We start from the raw sequence: 9,901 nt of genomic DNA on the forward strand, positions 1-9,901 counted from the left end.
GTGATGACCATCTTTGCCATTGCCATCTAAGTCCTGCTCATCACTAGTTACACCTCCATTATCAACCCGGCTAATCTATTGGCCTAGTACTTGGCATGCTTCCATTGATCGAACAATGATAATGTGGAATCTTGATCTAACCATGAGAAAGGTGACAAGAAGGCAACATCTTTTCAAAGCAACCTGCCATGGGTTGAATATTAATACCAGCAATGGTGGAGAGATGGCATTCTATACGACTGGAGAGGGGGTCAACCCTGTTAGCAATAATGCTATGTGGTAAGACTCTCCACAGTGGTTTATCTCGTAGTACAAAGGCAAAAAAAAGAATTGCTAAAAAAAGTGGGTGCTTTCTCCAGTGTTGTGAGCAATTGAAAATTAGCTACTAGGGGGTTGCTAGGGGGTTGCAGCCCACAACTTCTCCCTTCTTTTCCTCAAAGGAACGGGGAACACCCCTCTTTCTTCTCGTTCACAAAAATAGGAGGTTCATGTGAATCAACAAGCTATACCTACTCTTTATTGTGAGAAATGCATAGCTTCAATTTTGTTGCAAGTGGATCTTTGATACTAATTGTGGCATTCTTGCAATGTTGTCTTATATCTAGCATACACACATGCGCATACATAGAGCACACAAAAGGAAAGCAGGAGGAAGACATCTCGCAACCATAGACTCGCTACTCGGAGGCACCCTTGAGATTAGGAAAGGTAGATATGCACCACCATATCATGACTTATGAGACAAACTTGTAGTCAGACCACTACAACACATATCCTATTCGCCTAATGCTTTACATATATCTTTATGTCTATGTATTTGGGACCAACTCGATTAGTAATGTTTAATCTCCTCAATCCCCCATCTACTTTCATGGTATTAGATTCATGGTTTCCTCGCTTTATCCTGAGTGTTGTGGAAAAATAAAAGGAGACCAGGCTATTCCTCTCCTCTCCGGGTGAATATTTTTCCTCTACTTTTATTGTGGCTAGCGCATCTCCTCCCTGCATATGCGATTATCTCAATTGACTCAAAGATAATCTCAAATTTTGACTTTTGTGAAGATGATGCAATGCAACTTATCAATTTCTTGGCAAAAGATCACCACAGCATGCCCTTGGGCTTGATCGATGTGCAACAATTTAGTGCTCCAGATTGCACTATATACCTATTATAATTGACAAAGGCCCTTTTAATCCTCCACCCCAACACAAATTCGAGGATGCCCAACATGCAACTTGCTTGTTGCTAACTCTTGTAATTCTTGGAACCCCACTTTTGATATGTCCTAATTAGGCACAAATCGCCACGAAGACCTGATTCATTTTGATGCAACCCTCCTAGCCCCCAATTTTGGTGCCTCCCTTGCCCCCCTCGATGGGCTCTTATGTGCCCAACTAAGACTGCTTTCTTGGGCTTCCAAATATGCGATCTCCTTCACCAAAGTCAATCCCAGTTTGCCCACTCACCTTGATGCTATAGGAAATCAAGGTTTGGTAGCATAGTAGATAGGAAGCAGGTTATGGAGGGTCGAATATCTCCACCACGTTAATGTGTGTGCACAGAGAGAGAGAGAGAGAGAGAGAGAGAGAGAGAGAGAGAGTAGATTGCACGACTCAAGGTTGATTGTATTGATATTATAAGCCTACAAAGCTACATGCTTTTATAGGCTAGTAGCGAGTGCTCATCATGAAAAACTACTTTTTGAAGCAATGGAAAAACTGCCTACCGAAAAATATATCCAAGATATTTGAGATTCTTTTGAAAAAGGACATCATAGAATTCTGTTCAGTTTTCATGAAGATAAAACACTTTTTTAATTCTCTTTTTAAACTAGAAATCCAAATATGCAATAAACTATTTGAGTAAAAATACTGGAGTGATATACCTCTGTACATGAGAAAAACCTACAAATAATAATAATGAGGTTTATCCATTTTTGTACAAAAATTATAGAATATAATTTTTACATATCATCAAATTCAAAGTATTAGTAGTTTTTTTATTCCTTTAGAACCTCTACCCTTGAGATAAAGCAATGATTGACTAAGTCTTACTACCACTGGAAGAAATTTAAATGGCATTACGAAGTTTAAACGCACACACATCATGAGAAAAAGCTGTCAAGAAAGCAACAACACTGACGGGGACATCTTGCTTGACTCAAAGAAATTACCTGGAAGTAGCCAATCTCTTCTAATGGAGACGAGAGGTTGACATAGCGCTAAGAGAGAGAAGCAGAGGAAGAGAAACGTAGTGGGGGGAGAGAGGGAGAGAGAGACACACACACACACAGAGATGTTCAGGCAGTCTCTTGGCAAGGACGATGACGATCTCGATCTCAGGGCAGGAATGAACAAGCGACCCCGCCTGAGCAGCGAAGTGAGTCCGCGTGCAGTGTTTATCAGCCACATCATGGCATTCACATGAAAGCGTGGATTTGCAAATACACTTTACTATTTCCTGAAAAGCTGTGGGATCAAACCAATAATGCTATGTGGTAAGACTCTCCACAGTGGTTTATCTCGTTTTTTTTTTAAAAAAAAAAGCATAAGCATAAGTGGGTGCTTTTCTCCAGTGTTGTGAGCAATTGAAAATTAGCTACTAGGGGGTTGCAACCCGCAGCTTCTCCCTTCTTCTCCTCAAAGGAACACAAGGAACACCCCTCTTTCTTCTCCTTCACAAAAATAGGAGGTTCATGTGAATCAACAAGATATACCTACTCTTTATTGTGAGAAATGCATATCTTCAATTTTGTTGCAAGTGGATCTTTGATACTAATTGTGGCATTCTTGCAATGTTGTCTTATATCTAGCATACACACATGCGCACGCATAGAGCACACAAAAGGAAAGCAGGAGGAAGACATCTCCCACCATAGACTCGCTACTCGAAGGCACCATTGAGATTAGGAAAGGTAGATATGCACCACCATATCATGACTTATAAGACAAACTTGTAGTTAGACCACTACAATAAATACATATCCTATTCGCCTAATGCTCTACATATATCTCTATGTCTATGTATTTGGGACCAACTCGATTAGTAATGTTTAATCTCCTCAATCCCCCATCTACTTTCATGGTATTAGATTCATGGTTTCCTCGCTCTTTATCCCCTGAGTGTTGTGGGAAAATAAAAGGAGACCAGGCTATTCCTCTCCTGACTTTTGTGAAGATGATGCAATGCAACTTATCAATTTCTTTGCAAAAGATCACCACAAACCCTGTATTTAGAGCTGTGCATGCCCTTGGGCTTGATCGATGTGCAACAATTTAGTGCTCTAGATTGCATAAGCTCCTATGTACCTATTGTAATTGACAAAGGCCCTTTTAATCCTCTACCCCAACATAAATTCCAGGATGCCCAACATGCAACTTGCTTTAGGCACAAATCGCCAAAACGAAGACCTGAATTTTGATATAACCCTCCTAGCCCCCAATTTTGGTGCCTCCCTTGCCCCCCTCGATGGGCTCTTATGTGCCCAACTAAGACTGGTTTCTCCAGCTTCCAAATATGTGAGCTCCTTCACCAAAGTCAATCCCAGTTTGCCCACTCACCTTGATGCTATAGGAAATGAAGGTTTGGTAGCATAGTAGATAGGAAGTAGGTTATGGAGGGTCGAATATCTCCATCACGTTAATGTGTGTGCACAGAGAGAGAGAGAGAGAGAGAGAGAGAGAGAGAGAGAGAGAGAGAGAGTAGATTGCACGACTCAAGGTTGATCGTATTGATATTATAAGCTACAGCAGCTACATGCTTTTATAGGCTAGTAGCGAGTGCTCATCACGAAAAACTACTTTCTGAAGCAATGGAAAACACCACAGAATTCTGTTCAGTTTTCATAAAGACAAAACACTTTTTTAAATATATTTTTAAACTAGAAATCCACATATGCAATAAACTATATGAGTAAAAATACTGCAGTGATATACTTCTGTACTACATGAGAGAAACCTCTACGAATATTAACGAGGTTTATCCATTTTTGTACAAAAATTAAAGAATATAATTTTTACATATCATTAAATTCAAAGTACTAATAAATTTTTCGTCCTTTAGAACTACCTACAACTCTACCCTTGAAGCTGGATATTGGCTTTGAAAAATTACACTAATTGCTAGTTTTTGGTGAGCAGTGCCACACAGCCAGTAACCTTATCTTTTAGAGATAAAAGCAATGATCCTTATGTTTTAGAGATAAAAGCAGTTTCAACGCGCCTTCACACACACACTGAACTGGGACATCTGGGACATCTTGCTTGACTCGAAGTTTTAAAAGTCCGTCTCTTCTAATGGAGAGAGAGCGAGAGAGAGAGAGAGAGAGAGAGATGCACACACACACACACACATGTTCAGGCATGAACAGAGAAGAGACTCCGCGCCCTATTGCTCATCTGCCTTTGTATTCGTCTATCGGCGGGGCACCCATGCGGTGTTTATCAGCCACATCGTGGTATTCACATGATGTTTTCTTTGGGAGCATGACCATTATGCCATCAGTGTATTTTACTTGCCTGACTTGATGCTTCAATAGCAGTAGGTGAGAGTCGCCATTTCTCACACATGTCAAGGTGTTTTGTCGTTTTTTCTTGTTGCACAAGTTTCTTTGTGTGCTTCTGCAAACTTTGCTTTAAGTGAAAAAGATAAGATCTTTCACAACCCATTGATACATTATATGGTCCCCCATGATACACTACTCTACTGGCTATCCAATTGGCACTTGCTTCATCTGCCATGAATCCTGCAAAGCCAGCTGGTGGATAACCTTGTTCTCTTATCACATTATTAAGATTATTCCAAAACAGTATTTGAGAGTCACACCCTCCTCTTTTGTCTTGCATATAACAATCACTATTAACCCTTTCAAGCTTAACAATAAAATCCAACAATCAATGCACTATGAAATTAGCAACCATCTAAAGCATGTATTCCTTTTATGATTGAGTACTACCACTTGAAGAAACCATGGTGAAGTTTAAACGCCGGAGGTTTTGCTTGACTCGAGGAAAGCATTGCGAAAGAAGTTGCCTGAGGTTTTGCTTGACTCGAAGAAACCATTGGGAAGTTTAAACGCGCCTTCACACACACACTGACTGGGACATCTTGACTCAAAGAAACCATTGCGAAGTCTAAACGCGCCTTCACACACACACACTGACTGGGACATCTTGCTTGACTCGAGGAAATTACCTGGAAGTAGCCTGGATTGCGAAGTTTAAACGCGCCTTCACACAACACTAACTGGCTTGCTTGACTCGAAGAAATTACCTCGAAGTAGCCTGGATTGCGAAGTTTTAAGAGCGCTAAGAGAGAGAGAAGCAGAGGAAGAGAAACGTAGTGGGGGGAGAGAGAGAGAGATGTTGAGGCAGTCTCTTGTGAGGGACGATGACGATGATTTTAGTCTCGATCTCGGGGCAGGAATGAACAAGCGGCCCCGCCTGAGCAGAGAAGCGACTCATCTGCCTTTGCATCCGTCTATCGGCACCCATGCGGTGTTTATCAGCCATCGTGGGATTCGCATGAAGCGTGGATTCGCAAATACACTTTACTATGTCCTGAAAATCCGTGGGATCAAAGCATTTCTGGACATGGAGGAGCTCCCTGACGGAGACGATGTTCGCCCTTTCATGCTGGAAGCTGCCCAAAAAGCAATCATTCAAGTGCCCATCTTTACAAGCAATTACGCAGAGTCTCGGTGGTGTCTGGATGAACTTGTGGAGATGTTGAAGAGCACCAAGAGCTCTAGTAAAGCCAAGCTATTTCCGGTCTTCTATGACGACGTGAAGCCAGAAGACCTAAGAAACAAGAATGACGGGCCGTTTGCAAAAGCGATCGAGGACCATCGAAGACAAGGCAAGCACAGCGAAAGCACGATCAAAGGGTGGGAAGATGCTCTGTGTGATGCCTCATGGCTCGAGGGCTTCCGCCTGGAGACCTTTAACAAGTACCAAACTACTTTTGATTTGCAACCGTTTTTTGTAGAGTTAATCTTCTCACTTATATCACTAATCTATGCGATATTATCTAATTATGTGCAGATGTGAAGGACGGTTGCTGGAAGTTCTCGTAGAGAGGATAGCACAGGAGATTCAGGGCAGGATTCCCGTGGAGGATGACCTCAAAGCAGTTGGTTTGCTGGAGAGGGTCCATGATGTGCTCGAGCTGTTTCATTTGAAAGAAAAGGGAAGTGTGTACTTTGTGCTGCTCTGGGGCATGGGTGGCATTGGCAAGACCACTCTTGCTCGTGCTATTTACAGGAGACTTGGAAAGGAGTTTCAAGCAGCAAGCTTTGTGGAAACTTGTCAGGATAAGACACTGAGTCAATTACAGAATCAGCTCCTCGAAGATTTGCTGCATGAAAAGAAGTTCCAAGGGGATGATGTGGGAAAGAAGAAAGGGCATTTAAAAGCTGGATTAAGGGGGAAGGAGGTCCTGATCATATTGGATGATCCAGAGAACTTTGAATCCATCGAGGAAATCATAGATCTGGCATCCCTTCAGCCGGGAAGTCGAATGCTTGTAACATCCAGGAACCAAACAGTATTTCCTCACGGCGGCAATGAGTTCTCTGATGTCATCAGGGGTGAACGCTACGAGGTACAAGGCATGGACCGTGATGAGTCCTTGCAACTTTTGTGTCTGAACGCTTTCAAGAAGCCTTCGCCAGATCTAGGTTTTGAAAAGCTAGCAGAGAAAGTAAGTGAAGCATGCGCTGGTCTTCCCCTTTCGCTGGAGGTGCTTGGTAGGCATCTTAGGGTGAGGAAGGAAAAGAAATTCTGGGACAAAGCAATCAAGACTTTAAGTAGTAGCGCTACTTCAACGTTCAAACGCATAGAGACTTGTTTGAAGGTTAGCTATGAGGCTCTTAGTAAGCATGAGCAGGAAATGTTTCTAGATGTGGCTTGCTTCTTGATTGGTGAAGGCAGGCAGAGTGCCGAATACTTTTGGGAAAGCGATGATTTGGTAGAGGGGTGGATAAGTGGTCTAGAGAGCTTGGTAGACCTCTGTCTAGTGAAGGTGGATGAAAATGAGTGCCTGACAATGCACGATCACTTGAGGGATTTGGGGAGAGGCATTGTCAAACAGTCGGGCAAGTGGAGTAGGGTGTGGGATGATACCGACTTGACGCAAGTGCTGCGAAGTAAGCAGGTGCATATCCACTTCTCTATTTACTTCTCTGTTTTCAGCACACATTTATGTATGCAAACAATGCCGTAGGAAGCAAAGACAATACAAAAATGAAAGACTACAAAGATTCAAATTAGTTGTTGCGAATGCCCAGAAAGCAACTTGTTCCACTGTTCATCCTTAACTTTTTACTCGAGAAACTCTTTTGATTGGTCGCTTTTCCTTTTTTCCATCTTTGCACTTGCACTTGTTGTTTTGAAGCTTTTTTCTGGTGTGGAGGGTGGGTGGCTCTATTGCAGGAGCATAATGCAGATGCTTGTTACAGATCTACATTCACTAATGTAGTTCCCATTGACTCCATAACCCAGACACTCATTAAATATATGGATATTGCCCAAACATTGTAAGATCTACATGATTGATAAAACACGATCCATGCAATAATGGTTTGGTTTATGGTTGCAGGGTCTTGATCAAATCCGGGGCTTGTCACTTACCGGAAAAACTTGAATGCGAGTTTGCTTTCCCAAATGCAATCTTTACGATTGCTTTTTCTGCATGGAACATATCTGGAGGGTGATGATGAGGGGCTAAAAGCATTGGAAATAAGGTGGTTGAAATGGGCTCCTTCTAAAGAATTATTAGACCTGGAGTTTCTTACTGTGCCGGAATTCCGGTACACTAGGAACTTTAAGGTATATAGTCATTATTATTATTTTTAAATGTTTGATTTGATCTTCAAACTTTTATAATTTCATGAGATCTGACTTTAAAAAGTGACTTTAATTTTACAAGAGAGAATTCAATTTAAGAAATCCATGATTGCACACTGACTTCCTTTGAGCAGCTGAAAATTTGATAATGTTAGAAGACTCTGGTCTTTTAAAACTTTAGATGTTCTGAACTTTGATTCATGTACTTTATAGATGAAACTTCCTTCTTCCTTCGGGCAGCTGAAAAAGCTTCGAAAGCTTGACATGGATGAGTGCTTTGAGCTGCAGGAGCTACCGAAAGAGTTTGGGTCTCTTGAAAGTCTAGAAGAGTTTTATGTAGGGAGCCCAGCCATCACGGAGCTTCCTTCTTCCTTCGGGCAGCTGAAAAAGCTTCGGAAGCTTGACATGGATTGGTGCACTGAGCTGCAGGAGCTACCGGAAGAGTTTGGGTCTCTTGAAAGTCTAGAAGAGTTTTGTGTAGGGGACTCAGCCATCACGAAGCTTCCTTCTTCCTTCAGGCAGCTGAAAAAGCTACGGAAGCTTGACATGGATAAGTGCTCTCAGCTGCAGGAGCTACCGGAAGAGTTTGGGTCTCTTGAAAGTCTAGAAGAGTTTTCTGCAAGGAGCTCAGCCATCACGGAGCTTCCTTCTTCCTTCGGGCAGCTGAATAAGCTTCGGAAGCTTGACATGGATGAGTGCTTTGAGCTGCAGGAGCTACCGGAAGAGTTTGGGTCTCTTGAAAGTCTAGAAGAGTTTTGTGCAGGGGGCTCAGCCATCACGAAGCTTCCTGCTTCCTTCGGGTAGCTGAAAAAGCTAAGGAAGCTTGACATGGATGAGTGCTCTCAGCTGCAAGAGCTATCGGAAGAGTTTGGGTCTCTTGAAAGTCTAGAAGAGTTTTCTGCAAGGAGCTCAGCCATCACGGAGCTTCCTTCTTCCTTCGGGCAGCTGAAAAAGCTTCGGAAGCTTGACATGGATGAGTGCTTTGAGCTGCAGGAGCTACCGGAAGAGTTTGGGTCTCTTGAAAGTCTAGAAGAGTTTTCTGCAAGGAGCTCAGCCATCACGGAGCTTCCTTCTTCCTTCGGGCAGCTGAATAAGCTTCGGAAGCTTGACATGGATGAGTGCTTTGAGCTGCAGGAGCTACCGGAAGAGTTTGGGTCTCTTGAAAGTCTAGAAGAGTTTTGTGCAGGGGGCTCAGCCATCACGAAGCTTCCTGCTTCCTTCGGGCAGCTGAAAAAGCTAAGGAAGCTTGACATGGATGAGTGCTCTCAGCTGCAGGAGCTACCGGAAGAGTTTGGGTCTCTTGAAAGTCTAGAAGAGTTTTCTGCAAGGAGCTCAGCCATCACCGAGCTTCCTTCTTCCTTCGGGCAGCTGAAAAAGCTTCGGAAGCTTGACATGGATTGGTGCACTGAGCTGCAGGAGCTACCGGAAGAGTTTGGGTCTCTTGAAAGTCTAGAAGAGTTTCATGCAACGCGCTCAGCCATCACGGAGCTTCCTTCTTCCTTCGGGCAGCTGAAAAAGCTACGGGAGTTTTACATATAGTACTATAAAAAGATACAAATCATTATATACCTTTCTACATATTGATTTGCTTATAACATTTTGTTGAATTTTTGTTTTTTGTTATAAAAATATTTATGTTTTACAAATTTATATGATAAATTTTTTACTATAAAATTTATCACATAAATTTTTACTATAAAGTTTTTGTTCTTTATTATAAAAATATTTATGTTTGATAAATTTATGTGATAAATATTTAGTGGATGTTTTTGTGGACTTCATTTAGAATATTTTGTTACTTTTTCTGGTGTCACACGTAGCGGTGCTTTTAGCAACGTTTATAAATGCCATTGAGTGGTGCTTATAACGATGAAATGTAAAACACCGTTAAATCGGTAAAAAACGTTAAAGTTTATGGAATTCAATTCTATTATACATGTCCACTAGCTTAATCTACATAATCATTAACACTATATGTCCACTATTCATTTTCTCTGTCCTTGATGTTTGTGTAAACACTTTCCAATATCCTTAAGGAGAAAATTAAGCGTGTGAG

At 41.9% G+C, this 9,901-nt stretch overlaps 1 protein-coding gene across 1 annotated transcript; it reads left to right on the plus strand.

Annotated features, from left to right (window-relative positions):
* The first annotated feature begins 5,245 nt into the window (after positions 1-5,245).
* On the plus strand, positions 5,246-9,413 carry LOC147614676 (disease resistance protein RPV1-like). Its single transcript, XM_086779959.1, has 4 exons — positions 5,246-5,948; positions 6,043-7,219; positions 8,059-8,645; positions 8,730-9,413. Exons 1-4 carry the CDS (start codon positions 5,362-5,364, stop codon positions 9,382-9,384), a joined length of 3,006 nt encoding a protein of 1,001 aa, XP_086636085.1. The 5' UTR covers positions 5,246-5,361; the 3' UTR covers positions 9,385-9,413.
* Positions 9,414-9,901: the final 488 nt, after the last annotated feature.

This window comes from Cibotium barometz, chromosome 41, assembly GCF_041138505.1.
Source record: "Cibotium barometz isolate CiBa-2024 chromosome 41, ASM4113850v1, whole genome shotgun sequence".
In the NCBI taxonomy this organism is placed as follows: Eukaryota; Viridiplantae; Streptophyta; class Polypodiopsida; order Cyatheales; family Cibotiaceae; genus Cibotium; species Cibotium barometz.

Coding starts and splice junctions, on each gene's coding strand:
- LOC147614676 (XM_086779959.1), top strand. CDS start 5,362: ATGTTGAGGCAGTCTCTTGTGAGGGACGATGACGATGATTTTAGTCTC. Junction 7,220..8,058: donor TATGTATGCAAACAATGCCG/TAGGAAGCAAAG, acceptor TGTACTTTATAG/ATGAAACTTCCTTCTTCCTT. Junction 8,646..8,729: donor AAGCTTCCTGCTTCCTTCGG/GTAGCTGAAAAA, acceptor GTCTCTTGAAAG/TCTAGAAGAGTTTTCTGCAA.